The 20,027-nt window shown below is 42.7% G+C and overlaps 3 protein-coding genes across 7 annotated transcripts in view; 1 reads left to right on the forward strand and 2 right to left on the reverse strand.

Moving 5' to 3' along the window:
- Positions 1-3,597, forward strand: part of hsd17b2 (hydroxysteroid (17-beta) dehydrogenase 2) — an 8,259-nt gene extending 4,662 nt beyond the window's left edge. Inside the window, exons 2-5 of one of the 2 annotated variants that reach the window (XM_020615850.1) lie at positions 850-1,050; positions 1,204-1,389; positions 2,449-2,586; positions 2,769-3,597. In XM_020615850.1, the coding sequence (XP_020471506.1) occupies positions 850-1,050; positions 1,204-1,389; positions 2,449-2,586; positions 2,769-3,088 (845 nt within the window). In that variant the 3' untranslated portion in view covers positions 3,089-3,597. Of the gene's footprint in view, positions 1-837; positions 1,051-1,203; positions 1,390-2,448; positions 2,587-2,768 lie in introns of both variants that reach the window. The other variant, XM_020615849.1, reaches the window with a different exon arrangement.
- Positions 3,406-6,202, reverse strand: mphosph6 (M-phase phosphoprotein 6). Its single transcript, XM_020615851.1, has 5 exons — positions 6,022-6,202; positions 5,601-5,713; positions 4,982-5,072; positions 4,467-4,573; positions 3,406-3,783 (listed from the first exon to the last, which is right to left on the reverse strand). The coding sequence occupies exons 1-5, from the start codon at positions 6,067-6,069 to the stop codon at positions 3,654-3,656; spliced, it is 489 nt and encodes a 162-aa protein (XP_020471507.1). The 5' UTR covers positions 6,070-6,202; the 3' UTR covers positions 3,406-3,653.
- A 4,840-nt stretch (positions 6,203-11,042) lies between these two features.
- Positions 11,043-20,027, reverse strand: part of lsm14aa (LSM14A mRNA processing body assembly factor a) — a 13,817-nt gene continuing 4,832 nt past the window's right edge. For 2 of the 4 annotated variants that reach the window (XM_020615749.1, XM_020615751.1), the window contains 7 exons: positions 19,108-19,446; positions 17,964-18,044; positions 16,853-17,035; positions 15,597-15,771; positions 15,348-15,386; positions 13,974-14,214; positions 11,043-12,864 (listed from right to left, as the gene is read on the reverse strand). In XM_020615749.1, the coding sequence (XP_020471405.1) occupies positions 12,841-12,864; positions 13,974-14,214; positions 15,348-15,386; positions 15,597-15,771; positions 16,853-17,035; positions 17,964-18,044; positions 19,108-19,446 (1,082 nt within the window). In that variant the 3' untranslated portion in view covers positions 11,043-12,840. The remainder of the gene's footprint in view (positions 12,865-13,973; positions 14,215-15,347; positions 15,387-15,596; positions 15,772-16,852; positions 17,036-17,963; positions 18,045-19,107; positions 19,447-20,027) is intronic. The other 2 variants (XM_020615752.1, XM_020615750.1) reach the window with 2 other exon arrangements.

The following is a 20,027-nucleotide window of genomic DNA, read 5'->3' on the forward strand; positions in this document are numbered from 1 at the left end:
CAGTTTTTTATTTGTTAAAGTTTGAAATATCCAATAAATTTCGTTCCACTTCATGATTGTGTCCCACTTGTTGTTGATTCTTCACAAAAAATTACAGTTTTATATCTTTGTTTGAAGCCTGAAATGTGGCAAAAGGTTGCAAAGTTCAAGGGGGCCGAATACTTTCGCAAGGCACTGTAGTTACTCTAGATGACATAGCTCCGGCCTCCAGTACTACTGTGAGGAACCTTGGAGTCATTTTTGACCAGGATATGTCCTTTAAATCGCACATGAACCAAGTCTCTAGAACTTCCTTCTTTCACCTGTGCCATATTGCCAAGGGCAGGAGCATTTTGTCCTCGGCTATAAACCAGACGGTGGAGCTTCTTTACACTCTTTATAGAATCATTTACCTAACACGGATATACCATTATTACCTACTCCTTAGCTGTGGTTTTGGCTTCTGGTAGCAGCCTGAGTGCTGCGGTTAGCCAAGCTCCCGGTCTTCTGTTAACACAACATGAGATGTGCAACTATTTACCAACTAGCGTTAACTTAAGTTATGTTTGGCGCCAAGAGTCAATCTCATCTGTGCTCAGGGGGCTCAGTGTCTCATGATCTGTCTTTAGCTGTGCCAAAGGCAAAAGTCAAACCACAGGAGCAGGTTTGTCGCTGGTGACGGCACGGGATGGGCCTCAGCCTGCAGACAGGAAGTGACCCACCAACCAAGTGGGAGGATGGGTCGATGGAGATGAGCAGCTGCTAGTTCTCCAGGCAGAGCTCTACAGCCACACCTCTGACAGGTGTGAACCTACTTCCTTATTGTTGCTACACCTACAGTTTCTGTTCCTCTCCGAGGTTGTGATTCAGGGTTCGGCCATGCCCTGGCGAAGCAGCTCAGTGACATGGGAGTCAAGGTGTTTGCAGGTGTGCTGGATGTGCACGGAGCTGGAGCTCAGCAGCTGAGAGCGCGAGGATGTGCCAACCTGGAGGTGCTGCAGCTGGATGTGACTGACGGCTCCCAGATAGCGGCAGCACACCAGTGCATCCGTGCTCAGGTCAGGGACGCAGGTGAGACTCGGTGCTAACTGCTGACAGCTTCATTTACGATGGCACCATGGGCTGTGGTTCATCAGAACCACAGCCTTATCAGAGCTCCTCACAAGCATCTGAATGCACCAATAAAAACATGTTCTTTATCTTGTGTGTCTGATGGCCCTGCAGGTCTCTGGGGTTTGGTTAATAACGCAGGAATCCTTCACACTGTGGCGGATGCAGAGCTCCACCCGCTGTTGCTCTACAGACGCATCATGGAGGTGAACTTCCTGGGTGCTGTGAACATGTGTCAGGTGTTCCTGCCTCTGCTGAAGAGGTCCAGAGGACGCATCATCAACGTGAGCAGCGTGGCTGGTACATGGCACGGAGGAGACCCACACTCAGTCAGTCCCAGAGCCAAACTGTGTTCACCGTTTAGTTTAAACACTATGACTTAGAAACCAGCGCTGTCCTTTGGGCAGAGCACTCTCAGAATTTTAGCTGAATCCATTTCTAAAGTCTAGGCAGCCACTGTCACTGGGAACTAAGCTTTACTGAAAAACCATTTTGAGATACTGGTACTTTGAAAATATTAACAGCTACTTTATACTTCTACAGTCAGAATGACCGAGTATATAGCACTTTGAACTCCACAGTGTCTATGCATAAACTAAAGTGCATATGAATAATCATTGCATGCTTACATAAAAGTGTGAAATCATGATGTCCACAAGAATATGGAAACGGAAAACAAAAGGAGATCATTACAATTAAAAAAAAATCCATATAAAATCCAACAAGACGAAATCCTAGAGAAGCTCATGATTTTTTTTTAAAGGAGATTTAACAATGAATCTACTGCATTATGTACCAGTGACCAGCTACGTGATTTATAAACAAAACCTTTCACCATCTCATTGAACATGATGCATTATACATGAAACTGAGTAAAGCAGCTAAAAGGAGTGTGTCCTTTTAATAGATCAATGAAGCTGATGACGTATTGAAGAATTAGCAGCTGGGACATTAAAGTCCTTGTGAGAACTTTGACGTGATATTAAATTCACTGATGTCTTTAAGGCTACAGAACAAACGATGAGCAGCAGATTCTTTGGCTGCTCTGCATTAAAATGGTGCCAATAAGCAGCTTCTGTCAAACCTCACATATCAGTGCTTCTTAAAAGCACATGACTCCAATGCAGAGTGCATAAGAGTGCTTCTTAAAAGCACATGACTACAATACAGAGTGCATAACAACAATGTGCACAGATTGTCCATGAGAGCCTGGGCTGACCAATGAATAACAGCTGTTATAATCCAGGCAGCCAGTGCGTCCAGACACCTGCAACTTGGCTTTAGGTTTAAAAATCTTATGTAGTACACGATGTGAGTGCGCAGTGTTGTCGCAGTGACAGCTGATGGTTTGTGCTACAGGCGAGGTGCCCATGCCCTTGTTGGCTGCGTACGGAGCGTCGAAGGCAGCTCTGAGCTCCTTCTCCAAGGCGCTGAGGCTGGAGTTATCTGCATGGGGCGTCAGAGTGGCCGTGATCCAGCCCGGAGGCTTCAAGACAAGTAGGTCTCCTTTCACTGACAGACTGCCGATTACATTGTGTCCAAATTCACACGTATCACCTGACATACACAAGGGAGAAGGGGAACGACAGCATGAAGCATAAACAGGTGCATATTTCTGCACTTCCACCAGCTCCACTGTCTTCTACATGAATATAAAACCATGTCTTCTTCCCTCTCAGATATCTATGGGAACAGTGATGACATCCTCACAGGGATTTCCTCTGAGACCAGAGAGGATTATGGGGAGGAGTACATCTTGTCTCTCGTCAGCAATATGCTCAAAATGTCCCAACAGTTGTCAGAGGATCTGTCTCCTGTGGTGGACGACATGTGTCATGCTCTGCTGGCAGTCCGGCCCAGACCTCTGTACACCCCTGGACCAATGGCATGGCTGCTGCCATTTCTACAGTGCTACTGCCCCACCGCCGTGTTCGACTCTATCATCATGAGGATTCTTAAAAATGACAACTGTGAGCCAGCAGGGCTCAGCAGGCGCTGAGACCAGAACACGTTAATGAGGCAGCTCATTTGGTGCTTCACTTAGTAATTTGTTTCCCCCTTACTTTAACCTATAAGGTTAGGGGGCTCTAAAATGTCCTGAGACTGTTTCTGTGACTAAAGTTGTGGTTCAACCTGTTAATAGTCTATGTACAGTAAATATGATGCTACAGCCATCAGCTGTTAGCTTAGTGTAGATCAACATATTACCTCTCATTTGTCTTCATATTTAACAGAGAGGAAACAAAGCTAATGTTTACCAAGTGTCAAACTGCTGTTTTAGAGGCTGTTTGATCTGACACATGACAAACACATGGATACACTCAACTCTGCTTTTAATAAAAGTCTCATCCAGGCTGTAAAAACATTGCCTGTTCACAGCCCAGCTGTTTTTAAAAGCCAGGATGTATAACATCCAGTCATCCTTAAAACACTGTACACGCTGCTCTACAACCATCACTGGTCAGCACCACATAGAGTTTCTGCAAACACAGCTGGTAAAAAAAAAAAGGTCTGGAGTCATTTACACAAAAATACACATTTCTGAAGTCCATCACACCATGGCCTCAGTCCTGAGGTTTCAGAAAGACTTTCTTTGAATCTGCAGCATTTTGGTTCACATCGTCCTCGTTGAACGCCGCTCGCTCACGCTTCTTTGCAAACTTTCTCTTCATGCTTCCCACTAAACTCTCGTACCTGATAAAGACAAAACAGACACTGAGAAACAGAGAACAAGAGCAAATGGAGCAGCACAGCAGATCATCCTGTTAGAGATGCCTCTGATCCAGTTATTGTGACTTTACAGCAAAGACATTATCACAACACAGTAATACTATAGGATAGAAAACTTATAGTACACAAGTATCAGCATCAAAATATACTTTAAGTGCCAAAAGTAAACATACTCATTGTGCTAAACACTGAAGCTTCTGTGGTGGTGTTCTATTCTAAACATTATGTACATGACATTTTATTTTCTCAAGCAAGTGAAACAAAAATTTCGGTTTGTTACTGAAATCAGGGTTCAAAAAATAAAACTTAATTGTAAGAAAATAAAAACGAATTAAATTTTCTTTAAAACAGGCTGAGACGTTCTTACAGCAGTGGAATATTTCCTTAACCCATTATATTGTTTGAATATATTTTGTATTTATCTGAATTTTTAAAGCAACTGCAGCTGTGAGATTAATATAGGGGAAGACTAAAGTAGCAGGAAATGGAAATACTCTAGTGAAGTGGCTCTAAATTCTACCACAGTACTGATTAAATGTACTAGTTTAATGCTAATGTTCCATCTGATGAGAATTTAAACGCTGATCCTGTAAAAGTGTAAAACTGATCATGTGACCTGCACATAATGGGCGTCACTCAGTTCGTACCTCAGAGCCATTTCTTCATCGGTGATGTCTGTCTGCATGTGGCTGAGCTCTTCCTCCTCTTCCTGTTTCTCCTCCTCATCTTTAGGATTCATCACAGCCATCAGCTTCTGTGGCCAACAATGAAACCGTCAACAGGCCCACGTTCAAATGAAATGAGCTGACTGTTAGTCACAGCTGCTTCATGAGAATGAGAGGTTGAAATTTGTATCCACAATCAGTTGCATTCAGTGGTGCAGAGGTAGTGAGTGGCCAAATCAAATTCGAGTGTGACACCTCTGACAGTATCAAACAACACTGGTGAATAAATACATGTATCTACGTCTCCAGATGGAGACGCTAAAGGAATATTTCTATACAGGGCTTAAAATGACCAATCTTTAGCCACTTCTATACCGTGTTTATGAACAACATGACTGATTACATGACTTAGTGACAGGGGAGCAGACCCACAGCTGCTGCTGAGCAAAGACTCAACCGCAGGAGCTGAGACCTGACAGGTAAAAGTTGAGACAAACCTCGACTTCTGGGTTGAAACCCCCGAACGACATGCGACCGTACTTCAAGTCTTCACAGGGAACAAAGCTCTTCTCCTCTATGATGAGGTTCCTGAGAGGAGCAGAGACTAAGAGTAGTGTAGTACAATTCAACAGCAGCACAGACATGTAATATGAACAGAAATTTGAACCAGCACCTCTAAAACATCATGGAGGTCACTGCAGCAGTGAGCATTCATTGTAATAACTGGACCACTATCAATGTAGTAAACTGAATACAACCTGCCCCTTTAAAACTGAACCACACTTTGTCTCAACATAATTAATTTCACACGTTTTGGTTTTCTGCCTCATTTCTGTCTAAAACACTTTCATGCCAGACTCCATTTAACCAACTGTATAATGTATAATTTCTTGCTGTGGCTTCTTACTCTTCCATTATTAGATTAAAAGTGACTGGTGGGCTATATTCATTTTGAAATTATCTGTGGACCTTCCTGTTCACAAAAAAACTAAAATTTAAATGTTACTAGCTGTGTTTGTTTGCCACTCATTAATTTTAAACTGGCAGATTTCTGAGTGGAGTTCCGTATGAAATTCTCAGATACATGGTACTGTGACTGAAGAACTTGATACTTACTCTTTAGCCTTTAGCTCTGGCAGGTCTAGACACCAATGTTCATCACTTATAATCCTCTTCTCGTCTTCTTCCAGCTGCTTCTTCGTCTCAGCATCCAGACCTCTCTGCATGAACTGTCACCAAAAAAGACCGTTAACGTTACAGTTAAGACAAGAGTCAGAGATAGTATATCTTGTCTGTCATGAACTAAAAAGCCCTTTTGTAGATCAGTTATATACCGAATGAATTACTTGTTCAAACTTTACATAAAAACATCTTAAGTCTACACTTACAATGAAATAATGCTTTCAGTATAACGGGGAATCAATAATTTGTCTGATTTCTGAACGACATTCGGCGCGGTGTTAGCTAACTTTCTGATGTAGTTAACACAAACAGTTGCTAACTTTTCTCATTTGTTAGCGAACACTGCTTCACTTACCTTCATGCGCAGGAGGTTTTTGGAGAGTTTCACAGAGTCGTTCGCCATTATTAACCGGTTTAAAGAAAATTAACTACGTTTGTTTGTTCTGTCACTAAACACTGGGCTAAAAGCACGACACTGGGTCCATGCAACCATCGACTGCGATCACTCAGACAGAAGCAGTAGAACGTCGAGCAGTTTTATCAGCAGTTAGCAGTCCAGGTAATCTGTCTCTGATATCATTGATGCTCGAAAAGACAACTTCATTTTCATGTTGAAAAATGACATTTATACCATGTTTTCAAATCTATATGATGTTTTCTATTTTTGTAACATTTTCAAGAGACTTATAGGCTATAACGTAGGCCTATTTACAAATGCTAATTATAAACACGTTTTATAAAAATATGTTTTTCTTTATCATTATGGGTTATTGAGTGTACATCTATGGGCAAAAATAAAGGCTGAAAAGTTGAAGGGCTCTGAATACTTTCTGAAGCCTGCTCCTGTCCAGATTTTAATTTACGTTTGAATGCCTGTGGGAGAGTTTATTCCCTATTAGACAAGTCTGAATAACAGACCCACAGAACTTCACTGGTGAGATCTGGTGACTAAATCAAGGGTCTCACTAAACGTGTCAACATACATTTTGGGAAAATGCATATACATCAATGTACAGTATGAAACATCTATAGTATTTCCATTTAATGCAACAGTGCAGGCATGGAAAATATTTTACTAAACAGTATACAGCTTTGATATATAATTAGTACAAGCTGATACAGAATATAAATAATACTGTGACACAAAGTGAAATTGGATGATTTTAACAAATTTTAAAAAATACTTGAGGAGATAAGGGAAACCAGCCTATGTTGATGAGTTTTAAGGCACCTCAATGCCAACACATAACATGTCCCAAATAGAATGAAGTGAAGTAAATTCTGGTAAGTTCAGGGTTTTGAGCAGTTCCACCCTCACGTTGCTGAAATGCAGTTGGTGTGTTGACCAATCTGTGTTAACATGTAGCAGCAGGTTCCTCTGCACAGACAACAGCACAGATTCACTTTGTTTGATACACAGAGCAAAAAAAAACGCAGCTGAAAAATATTATCCAACGAAGAACAATGGATCTGTAGCAGGCCTGCGTAGTCTGTGTCTTCAGTCATGACTCTATTTGCTGTGGTTTGATGAGCCCAGTCTCTCCAGAAGCCTGACTACAACAGAGTAAGCTATGATTAATGATGAAAATCATTGTTACTTGAAGCCATGAAGCAACCAGGCTATTTATACCTTTGTTTTAATTTTCCTAGCGTCATGGCTGCTTTTCTGCAGTGCTAGCAGTGTCAGCACTGTATAAAGGCTCCAGAATGGCTGTGTTTTATAGATTCAAATTCAGACTGTGGCTCACACAGAACTGAGGCTGTAATGCAGGCTACATGAAACTGTGCTGAAGACTCTGCTGTGGTTCACAATACAAACACAAGGTCTTATGCATACATATTTAATCTGTGTGTTTGACGATGCAGGCTGCAGGACACATTTTCCACTCTGGCTTGTCAGAAAACAGGTTTTCATTTTTGTATCATAAATGGAATTAAAGACAAGGATATCAGACTCAGAATCAGAATAGGCTTTATTGTCATTGCATGAGGGGGTACAAAAAAAAGTGGGTACTCTACTCAAACAACAGGGCACCGTAGAACTTGAAAATACAAAGTACAAGAAATATACAATTTGGGGGTGCTACTGCAAATATTGTCTTGGGGGTAGTCGAGGCTCCCAGCTTTAGCCTTGTACCACTGCTCCAGTCTCTGGTAGTTGGGGTCGTTGGTCAGAGCCATGGCGGTGGCAGCAGCGCCTGGTTTTGCTCCTGCTAGTGTGAGTGTGGTGCTGCAGAGGAGCGGATGAAGAGATGGAGCCGCTACATGGACGGAGGTGGGTAGAGCAGCCGGCACCAATACCAGCCGAGGCCTCACTCTGCCCCACGGCCCTCAGTCTCATCTCTTTTTAGTCACTTTACGTCTCTATAGTTGTTTTACATCAGATTTTTTTCTCGTTTTGTGGCTTTTTGCATTCATGGTGTGGTCTTTTGACTGACCTTCCAACAAAGGTTAAGACTAACTTTGCAGTTCTCTGGCCCCCTGCCCCCTTGAGGCATTCAGTAATCTGTGGATGGTCTGTGTGCATGGCAGTAGTGCCAGTAATGGACACTGCATCTAATACTATGCCTTAAACCTCAATTCCAGTTTTTTATTCACATTCCAACTTTTTGTGTTGATGCTTCACATTCATGTTTATTAGAATGCATCCACATCCAGCTGTAGTTTCCCTCCCGGTGCCTCAAGCCTGATGTGTTGTGAACAAGGGCAAACTGCTGCTGCCAACATTTAGTGAACAAACTTGCAGGTATTGTTTCAGAACAGTTTCATATGAGCCTATAGGGCCGATGCTGCAGCCTGAGGAACAACAGAGAGGAGACAGGGGCCAACACAAACTACTAAACAACTGTTTATTGTTTGCTCTTAATAAAAACCCAGCTCCCATAGAGGAGGCTGCCCATGCTGGGCTGAGACACAAACCTGTGGCTGTGCCTCTACAGCGTGTTAAAGGAAGCCAGAAGCAAAAAGCAGACGTCTGTTTTCCACCTCCTGATGTTCAACCCACCACATTTCAGTTACCATGTGGCTTTTGTTTACCAGCATCAGCTGGTGGTGTGTGTGTTTTAATACATCAGTCAGATCCTGATGTGAGAGACCAAATGGCTTCCTTTAAGTATCAAGGCACACAGCCGCCCTCCCCTCCCCTCCCCTCCAGCAGTCTTTCCACACAGACAGTTGCTCTCGCAGGAACCTCCAATGTGCTGTAAATTCTAACAAAACATGGAAAATGTGGGTTTACTGCCAAAAGGCAGGGCCAGATTAACAGCCACCCCACCAACTCTACTTCGCCCAGGCCGCGGCTCCATTAGCATTTAGCTTGTGGTAACAAAGTGTCAAACTGTTCACTTACTCCCATCTTTTCAGTTCATCGTGGTCTTATTAGTGTTTACAGTATTATTAAACAATTAATTATCACAAACTAATTCCCTCATTAAACCCTGCAGCTTTCAGGATCTGGTTGACAACCCGGCTCTTGCCTGAAGCCTCTGCCATGTTCGATGTATTTAAACAGAAGCTTAGTTAATGCAGACTTGTCTGCAGTCCTTTGCCTTGCAGCTGCAGCTGAGGCACACTCCATGAATCACCAAAGTGTTTCCCAGCAAAAAAACAAAAACACTGTCCTGGGTCAGGTACCAAATGACTTTGGACACAGACACAGCAGTAGCGCATGTTTCCGAGCTGCATGGAGTCCGACGAAACCCGTCATGAGTTTGAATTTATGTGAAAACATCATGAAGTAGAATCACAGACGTTTATAATGCTCAATAACAGAGCAACTTAAAAACACATTACATCCATCAGTTAAATCCAAATGATGCATTAAAAACCACCAAAGTTAAAAAAAAAGTCCTATACAGATCATAAAATTTTCCACTTCTGGTTTTAAATGAACTGATTTGACTGTAAAACCAATTTTAGGATGGCTTTGAAACTGTACCTTTAATCTCGTCATTCATTTCCTGCTTTGGCAGTTTCAGTTTCCACATTTAATGTGAGAAGTTAGTTTTGACATCAAATACAGAAGCTTTTTAAATGTAATTTTGCAATTTGCATTCTGAAAATCGCTTTCCAATTCGTCACTAAAAGCCAAAGCTCAAAACACTGATCTTTTCTTTTACTTTGGGCTTTCTAATGCATCCCTGGTAACGTTTGTGTGACAGACCCCATGTCCATCCGTCTGCGGGTCTCTCAGAGCCCCCATTAGTGTTTTCAAGCATCAGATTCTACAGCAATGAGAAAACATCTGTTTATTTATGTGGGCTTCAGTTCCACAGCAGTGTGCGATAGTCTCAAACCTGGTCTCCCACCAGAAGCCTCTAATCACTGATGCACCCTCAGCAGTACAAATAGGTCTCTCTGCTTCCTCAGCACCATCATGTACTTTAAAGGGAGCTTTGCTTGTCAGGGTGACATCTTTTAACAATAAGCTGTTGTTCTGGAGTCAAAGCCACAAAGCAAACAGTTGGAAGAAGAAGAAAAAAAAAAAAGACCTTTAGAGGAGCAGACCTGGGTCAATAAATATCTTCCTTTTGTAGATTTTACACAGGCATTACAGGAACTAAGTCTGCCTGATTTTCTGTGATGGAAAATGGAACAGAAACAAAGTCTGACCCAAGTCTGTGAACAGTAATATTCCTGAAATCAACTCCATTTTAAACTATAGTTTTTATTAGCCCGTTAACCCTGGGGGTGTCAGCCATCATGACATTACAGAGTCTCTGTCAGCAGAATATAATGTCAGAACACAGCTTTATGTCCTGAAAACTCTTTACATCTCCTGATAAATCAGAACATGCCAGGTCGGGATGACGTCCCACTGTTCAGTCACAAGTCATCACACCCGATTCCTTCCTCAGAAATAAGTATGCATATTGCTAGGAAACTATGTTGCTACACCCAGACAGCTAGCTTGTTTGTCTAGTGTTAGTCGACCTCACGTCCTGTAGCTTCAGCAGGCTGTCAGCCACCATGCGGTGTGAAGGGACATGGTTTGTGGTTGTTTTTTTTTTAAGTCTTTACGGAGAAGGTGGAGTTTTACTGTAAACACAATGAGACCAGGTGAGGCGGTGGCCTGCGTTTAAAGTCAGAAGATGCTAAATTCATAGCAGTATAAATTAGTATGCGTCTCAGGAAGCAGTCGACTAAATGTGCATAATGCATGAAGAGAAATATTTTAAACAGCTATTGAACATTTAAAATGCCTAAACTGAAAACAATAGTGACACCATTTTATATGCTTTTCCTTTTTACATCTGCATTTAACGTGTGAGCATGCTTCCAGAAATAATTACAAATATTTAGACTTTTTTCTTTAGTAAGTGGGAAAACCCAATTAACACATTTCAGTGTCCAGCAGCAAAAAAACATTAAGTACAATTACAAGATTATGTCTTTATTAACACTTAATACATCATCTCTTTGGAGCATTACGTCCTCATGACAACCAATCACTGGGCTTGTAGCGGGACTGTGCTGCCCTCTGCTGGACAACCTTGAACTACAACACTCACTTTAGCTGTGTTGTGACCGTTTTAATGCAGCGTCACAGCGATTCATTTAGTTATTAAAGGAAAAGATAACTGTTCTTTAAACATTTTTTCAATATTGGTCAATAAGATGATTTCCCCATTAATCAACTTAACATTTAGACTATAAAAATGTTTTAATCAACTTCATAGATCTGAACGTGGCATCAAATGTCTTGTTCTGTCTGAACAAAAGCCCACATATATGAACATATTTAGTCACCAGTGATATTTGGCAAAAGAGATGCTCTCATTTCAGAGCCTGGAATCAGGAAATATCACTTCTTTATATTTACTTGAAAAATGAAATGATTCAATTGATTATCAAAACGGTTTCAGATAATTTTTCTGTCACTTGCTTAATAAACGGACTAGTTAACAATGTGTATTACGTCACTAGATTTGTTTTCGTTTAGGCTTTTTAAACCTTCCATATGCATCTGTCCTATCAACTATAAGCAAAAGCCAGTAAATATAGACATCAGCCCTCGTCTGTGTACATTCCACCACAGCTCTAACCTCAAAATTCAAGTTACGTGATCACCAGTGAGTGAAGAAAAGCACAGAAAAATACATGGAAAAAAACAAAAATAAAGCAACTGCAGTTTGACCTATGATCCATCTGCACCCCAGACTGAGTTAGCTTGTGGTTTTGAACTGAAAATTTGCATGACAACCAGGAGTACAGGCGAACGGCTACCACCAGCTCCAGAGTGGCAGAACCAGAGCTGCAGCTAACAACTATTAATCTCAATTAATCTGACGGATACTTTCTCAATTCACCAATTATTCATTTGGGCTACAGAAAACAGTGAATAAGGTTTATCACACTGTCCTACAGCACTAAATGATGTCAGTGAGCTCCTTGCTTTGTCTGACCAACAGTCCACAATCCAGTAATATTCAATTTAGCCTGAGACCAGGAATGCAGCAGATTCTCACATTTAAAAGCCTAGAACCACTAGTTTGGACATTTCTGCTCGTTTTCTAAATGTTTTAATGATTAATCAATTAAGAAAATTGTTTCAGATTAATCTTCTTGCAGCTCTAGAAGAAACTTCTTCAACAACAGTGAAGATCAACTGAAAAAGACAAAGCTGCAGGCGATTTGAAACTCATGAGCACTGAGACATTGGAGCTGAGACTGAGCAGGCTGACGCAGTAGCAGGATGAAAGTCTATGTAAGAGTAGAAAAATACATGTTAGAAAGGTGCGACTGCGATGCTGTGGCTGTGTATTTTGGTGCAGAATTACAGGATATCTCGTACCCACCACCCAGATAAAGCTATGCCAGTGAGCATCACAGTAACTTGACTGCTAACAAAATCTTATCAAATACAGGAAAGGGGCCGGGCAGAAAACGCATCAAACAACGACATTTATACACAATTATTTCAGCCACCTGGAAATTATTTGTCATATCTGAACTTTTGTTTTAAAATGTTTTTTTTTTTCTGATAATCTGCGCTGTTGTTGCCTCCACCGGTGAAAGGTATGGAAAGTCGCGTTGCATTTGAGCTCTACCCCAGTGCTGGTGACAAATATACAACTAGTAGACAATCTTCATTATTTAGTCAACAAAATAGAAACCCAACTATCTGTTTTCCACTGAAGTGTGAAGAAGTTCCACCTTTCTTCTCCCACCAGGACTATGCTGCCACTTTGTTGTCCTTCTGCAAGACATGAAGAAGAAACAGACACAAAGCATTACCATTCAGTCTTTTATGCATCATATACTCCAACAGTTCAACTTTTTTCTCAAGGGGAAACATGGTAGGCAGAACATTAAAGTGACTTTTTACAGTGTTTACAATGAAAATGTTATTGTAAAAACCAGGTGATAGACGCAGCCAAATGCCTGTAACCTTTCAGTCAACACATGAACCAGAAGGTCCAGTTTTGACACTGCACCCGTAATTAAAACACGATGTCGATGCTTGAGACCTGCGCTCGGCGGCCGTTCCCTTAGCGGGGACGTGCACCTATGCTCTGCGGCCGTTCCCTCAGCAGGGACGCGCGCAGCCCGTGGCTGTCGGACACTTTCTAGCCCCGTTTACAAGAAGCACAGCCGCCGTCAACGCTGCTCTGTCCGAGGCCACACTGACCTTCTCCTGTACGTCCAACTTCCATGATGTATTGTCCGTACTCACTACTGGCTGCTGTCCAGCGTGATCCACTGACGCCTACGTTGATGTCCGAGTAACGCCCTAGTGGCTGGACGCGAGTTGACAGGTCAAAGGTCGCACCACCGGCCTTCACAATAAATGCATCGGTTATTAAAGCTTGATAAAATTATGTGTAAAATAAGCTACACCTTTATTTTCTTTAATTTAAATGATTTCACTGGCTACCCGCCCGCATTTAGTCTAGTTTTTAACCTGTGAATTAATATAAACATGTTTTATATGTTACACAGTAGTTTTGTGGGTACGTGGACTCAAACTTGTACATTTTAGAAACTCAACCAATTGATTGAGTAAATAACTGACAGGTTAACCAGTGGTGAAAATAGTTTGTTGTACCCTATAGAAGTATTTTACTTTTACCAGAGAAACTCCAGTAGTTTCTTTAGTATTTGTCATAAAGTCGTCACAGCAGCAGCTGCTATGTGCAGTGTCCCCATGGACATACAGACAACTGTCACTGGATCACTGAGGCTGAACAAAAGCTAAAGATGTGAAAGCATTCATTTCTTGAAGAAAGTGGTGATAAACTTTTCAGGTGTTTATATTAATGTTGTGAAATCAACCAATAATCAAAGTATCAATAGATGATCATTTACCCTGTATGCTGAAAGGTCAGCAAACTCCCTGCCAGCCTGGTTTCCTCTGTATCCTCCTCTGAAGCCGCCGCCCACCTGTGGTGGCCCGAAGGACCCTCGGCTAGCTGGACGACCCCGACCTCCACGGAAGCCCATACCGCCACGTCTGTGGTAACCTCCACGGCCTCGGCTCTGACGCAGGGGGATGCCAAATGTTTCGGCATTCATCCTCCTCTCCTCCGCCCAGGTCTGCCTCCGCTCCCTGAGGACAAAATGGCATCCATCTGTTATCAGCTGCTTATCCGGGGTCGAGTCACAGTGGCAGCAGGTTGAGCACGGTGCTCCAGCTTTTTCTGGGGGACCCCGAGGCATTCCCAGGCTAGATCAGGGTCTATCCCAGGGCCTCCCACCAGTCGGACATGCCCCTCCAATGAAAAACCACTCGTTTCCAACCCTTTTCTAGATCAAGTCACCCAGAGAAGCAAAACCATGTGTTTACGGTGTGCAGAGGAACCCAGTCAGTCAATAATGCTGAATTAAATGTGCCAAAGAATGGGAGAGCGTTCCTATGGAAGCTCAGTGTAAGAGATAAATGATGTTCACCCATCATTTGGCCCCAAAGAGGGTGTGTCATTAATCTTCAGAGCCCCACAGTAAGCAACCCCGTTTTCTAGACCTAACCAGCCCTTAACACAAAGCATCCTAAACCCTGTCCGCACTCAAGCAAAGAGCAGATATGCAGCTTGACACACAACATCTGCATTGTATTTGCTCAGCTTAAGCAGTGGCTGGTCCAGCTGGCTTGTAGTGGCTGTGACCTCAGAGCCGGGTCCACTCAGCTGTCCAGCCACTGACACTGTTCTACCAAGACTGTCTAACAGAAGACTTAACAATTCCAGTGAGCCAGTAGCTTTGTTATCACCAACACCAGTTCTGTGTGGGTGTAGGAGTGAAGGCAGGTCTACAGGGTCATCAGGTGGGCGCCCTTCTCACTAACTGGTGTTTCACCGAACAGGGCCCACAGCACCGAGAAGACTCAGTGTGTTCTGGTGTCCCAGACCCGTGATTTTTGGACAAAAAAGAAGTACAACGTCTCTTGGGATCACAAGGGTAGTTACATCGCCTTGGGGCAGAAACGTTTTGATTCACCACAGTTAGATGAAAATGTCCAATAGGAATAAAACTGTGGCGTAGAGTCGTTACTCTTCCACTGTGGCCATTTTAAAAGAGCCTTGCACTTTCACTACAGTCACAGAATTACTTTTTTCCCCCAACGCCGTAAAATGTCCCAAACAGTGTGCATCTCGATCACAACAAACCTCTGCAATCTGTTTCAGTCGGTTATAACTGCTGTAAATGAACTGCTGCGGTTAGAACCCGTGATCAGCTACTCACCGTGGGAAGCTGGAGCCTCCAGACTTGTCATTTGCTTTCCTGGAGAGGAACAGACAACACATCACATTAGCATATGGACACATATTTCGTTTATTTTGACAGTGATGGCAACATCTGTGAAATGAAGAGTACGGCTACGTCTCAGTTTGTCCTTCTACCTCTCGTGATCTGTTCACTGTCAGCATTCTTCTTCTCCAACACTACAATCCTGAGGATTTAACAGTGCCAGGCACAAAAGAGGGCTCCTACCTGGTATCATCACAGGAGATGTTGTCAAAAAAGGACTTGGACTTGTCATAGTAGCAGTTGGGGCCAAGTGGATCACACTCGTCGTCAGCGTTGCCCTCGCTGTTATGAGTTTCCACGCCAGAGTCGCCTTTATCCTCTCCGTTCACTGCCTTCTCTGACTTATCAGTCTTCTCATCTGAAGAGAGCAATTGACAGTCACACTTGTGCCACGACCCTCGGCCTAGCAGTCCTTTCAGGTTTATTTAGACAAGTGCTGCACTTGGGCACAAATATTTGTGCTTGAACAGTGCATGTAGGGCTGCAACTAAGGATTATTTTAACTGCTCGTTACTTTCTAAATTTATTGTTTGGTGTATATATTGGCGAAATACACCTGTCGTCACAGTTTTCTGCAGCCTCGGCCGGAGTCTACAGAGGTCTTGTTTTGTCTGACCAGCAGTCCAAAATCCAAAGATATTCAGTTCGCAAATGCAGACGACATAAGAAACCTGAGGATACTCACATCTGAGAATTTTTTTTTTTTTTTTTTTTTTTAAAAGGCTTTATCAAAAATCCTGGTAAACTTCCTTTTGATGGAAATAATTTGATTCCACTACATTTCTTTGACGTCAGTTCTTTTACAGCTCAAACTTTAATGATTAAAGTTTCCTTGAGAATAAACAACTGGACAAATGACACATTTGATTTGTAAGTTGAGTGTTAAAAGCCACAGCTGTAGCAAACATGGAAGAAAGGTTAATTTACAGTGTCTGTTGGGTGGGACTTAGCTTCAAGACCGACCTGTCCAGCAGGTACTTGGCAGCATCAAGTGGTCAGCAAATCCAGCGGATGCCACTTTTGCATATATCACTAACTACTATGTAAAATGCTGTTTACACATGACTGAGTAAGGTCAGTCCATTAACACTTATAAAACACTCCTCACTGCAGTTGTTTTTCCTGCATAGTTAGTGCTGTTTGTTTCAACACAGTTTTTACTTACTTGTGACAGTATCCCCACAATGTAGTATTTGCCATTTTCTGAATACCCCTCCCACAACAGAAGCTTAGAGCAGAGCCATCCGAAAACTGTTAAGCATTCCTGGGGCTGCCAACAGTTCAAAAATACTGAGAAAAGTGTAAAATCCTCAAATTAGAGAAGCCAATTTTTATTCAACAAAATGACTGGAATGATAACTTCATTATTTAAACTGTTGGCATCCACTTCCTTTATCAGCTTTACTAGAAATGTCCTCTGTTCCGAGTTATGCTGATACCTTTCAACTTCAGCTTGCTCTGAAACTCTCTGTCAATCTCGTCCTTGTTGAACTGGGCGTTGGCGCTCTCAAAATCAAAGTCTTTCTCAAACTTCATGGGTCCATCTCGGCGAACATTGAAGCGCCCTCTGCCGCGGTGTCCACCCCCACGCCCCCGACGGTTAGCCGGCGCACCGGCAGCTGCTACAATACAGAAGAAAAGACTGGATTAGTTGTCATTTCAAAAAGTGCTGAAGAAAACCGGCAAACCAAAGAAAAAACACTGAGTTGTCAGGCCTCAAAATGAGAGGCAATGTCATAAAACAGCTTCACTTCAGACGTTAGCTTTACACAGGTCTGCTACAGAAATGCAGCAAAACATTCAGTTACCGTATTTTCCGGACTACAAGTCACACTTTTTGTCATCTGGCTGGTTCTGAGCCTTTCTGTATAGTCCAGTGATTTATATTCACGTTCTAGTTCAGCCACCAGATGGAACCATTTACGCTCACAACTCAGTTGAAGATTATTGTGTACCATCAAAAAAGAGCTACACTGAGCATTATAAATGAGGCCATTGAAAAAACAAACAAGCAGCAAAAAGTGTAGCATGAGTGAAAAACCTGCCTGGGGCTGCCGCACATCAGAGGCTTAACGACATGGGAAAATATAAGAAAGCTAATCCGGGTCTGGAAAGCTCGAGAGCCTGAACTGGACAAACAGCAGCTACACCTCCACACCCAGTAATTACCTGGGCATGGAGATGTGTAAGTCACAGTTAACACACTGAAGAGACTTGTACATTTTGTCCACTGAAGAACATCTTTTGCTAAGTGCGACTAATACTCCGAAAAGTACGGTGCTCATCATCAGCACAACCACAATACAGCTCGCATTCTCAGACTGAGCATGAAAGCACCGTCAAGCATCATCGCCTCGAGTGTGTTGACAGCATGTCAACCTCCACACTAGCAAAAAATAAACAAAAAAAACATGTCAAACAGGGATGGCCAGGGTCGAGTGACTAGAGAGGATGAGCGTATGGTTTCACTGTCCAACAGGAGAATCTGACAAGCATGCAGTGTCTGAATGGGCTGTTGAAGATGATTTCAGGGCAGAGAGGGAGTTTGACCTGTGGCACGTTTACTGGTATCCCTGCCTTCACCTCGCGCCTGCTCAGAGTCTGGTTTGGGAACTTTCTGGACGTCTGTGCCTGGAACAGCAGAGTCTTTTAGTCTTCCAAAACAACATCAGCAGTCACGAGAAAACAGCCCTGACAGCAAAAGTCTCCTACCTTCAGACAAAGTCACAATGGTTTGAAATGTGGGACCTCTGGAACAAAGTGTTAAAATCACACAGAGTGCAAGTCATTCGTTACTACATGACTATGGAGTTTTATATTTGTGTCTCATTCGTGAACACGCAACAAGTCGTACTGCACCATAGTAATTGTATTTTGTAAAGAAATCAAGATCAAGCAAAGAAAAAAAGTTAGAACAAGCACATCTAGTTGTCCTCAAAAATGCATTAGCGCGTTTGCTATTACTCACATAAGCACACAATGATAATCTCCTTCACTTATGCACATTTTATAAGCAAACAGTGATCAGTCAGTTGACCATAAAAAAAAATTTGATTCAACTCAGTTTAGATGCAGATTTTCTAGTATCCTTTGCACTTGAGCAACTGAAGTTTTCATTTATTTAATAACTATTCAAAAATAAAGAAAAATCGATAAATATAGTTGGCAAATTTTACTGCTGATTATTTGGGTCAGGTCACGTAGTTGAGCGAGACGGCACTGGGTGAGTTTGTCACTGAGATGAGTCACAACATGGTGAACATGGCATCAGAGAGACATGGACGGCCGATGTTTAAGAGCTCATTATATCATAAACTGAAAAAAGAAGATATGCAGATTTGATCTGTGGTGGCACAGGAGCGCGTCGGTAGTGCATGAGCACCCGAGGAGAGACAGGGGCATCAGAAGCAGCTAGGTCTGCCATGTCAACTTCACACATTGTGAAGAAACTGATGCCAAGTTTACAAGTTACGAAGTCATTCTTTAAAGGTCGTATGCTTATGTGAATAGTTTTGTAAAGGACAAAATAGACTGGCCTGCTCAAATCAAATTATTCTGTGCATGACAGTGCTCTCTCTAAAAAAATGTGAGCTACATGATTGTAAAAACCTTTGTGCTCAACAGTGCTGCATGATCAGGACAGCAGTGCAAATATAACAAGATCATACCAGTGTGCTGGTCTCTGAGGTCTCACCTGAGTGGCTAAAGACAGAGTGGGTAAGCCCTGCAGTGGAAGCCCTATCTACAGCAGTGATGTGAGAGGCGAGGATGGTTCGGGGTGCAGACCAGCCCTGGCTGCTGCGGCCTCCCCTGACAGTCTCACCCCTCCTCGTGTCCGTAGCATCCTGCTGCTGGACCTTCTGGCCGCTCTGACCAGCGCTGGAGGGGGCCGTGCGGCTGTGGGTGGGGCTCCTGCGTCCCAGGCCGGGGGCTGGAGCTGCAGCAGTGGCGGTTGAGGCCGATGGCGCAGTCTGGATGACCTGCTCAAGGGTGGGGCTCTTCCGCAAAAGATCCAGACTGGGGCTGGTGCGGCCTGGAGGAAACCAGGACAGTGATAATGGTGAGCGATACACATTGCTCACAATGAACTAAATCAGTCAGTCAGCAGCGACGCAGCATCAACAGCACCCAGACACAGGTCAGTCATGCTGTTTAAAAGTAAACCAACTGCATCAAGCAGGAGCTCAACCTTAGGATGATTTCACACCTGAGGTGTTCGGTTCAAATAAACTCGGCATGTTCTGTTAGCTAATGTACTCTTACTTTCACCATCACGAAGACGTGGCCATGCTCTGCAATGCAGTCATGACCTCTGCAACGCTCTGACATTTAGTAGACTTTTAAGCCAAACAAGCTTGATAAATAGTTTTATTCTGATGTTAGTAAATAAAATTCATATTACTTAAGTCCAAAATTTTACTTTCAGAGGTTTGATAGATACGAGTCCAAATGGTGCAGGAAGCAGTCCATAAAGACTTTGTCTGAAAATAAACCAAACTTGAGTTGAAAAACAACAACAGACAATTTTTTCTTGTTCCAGACCAAATGAACTGAACTACAGTGGTGAAAACACCTTGACATACGGGAGGCTCTCGGAGAGCGCTTTCAAATCAT

This window comes from Monopterus albus, unplaced genomic scaffold, assembly GCF_001952655.1.
Source record: "Monopterus albus unplaced genomic scaffold, M_albus_1.0 scaffold170.1, whole genome shotgun sequence".
In the NCBI taxonomy this organism is placed as follows: Eukaryota; Metazoa; Chordata; class Actinopteri; order Synbranchiformes; family Synbranchidae; genus Monopterus; species Monopterus albus.

Bases quoted from the DNA above. Each gene is read 5' to 3' on its own strand.
- mphosph6 (XM_020615851.1), bottom strand. From the start codon at position 6,069: ATGGCGAACGACTCTGTGAAACTCTCCAAAAACCTCCTGCGCATGAAG. The intron at 5,714-6,021 runs GTAAGTGAAGCA...TTTTGGTGACAG, and splicing joins AAAACCTCCTGCGCATGAAG to TTCATGCAGAGAGGTCTGGA. The intron at 3,784-4,466 runs GTACGAACTGAG...TGTCTTTATCAG, and splicing joins GATGAAGAAATGGCTCTGAG to GTACGAGAGTTTAGTGGGAA.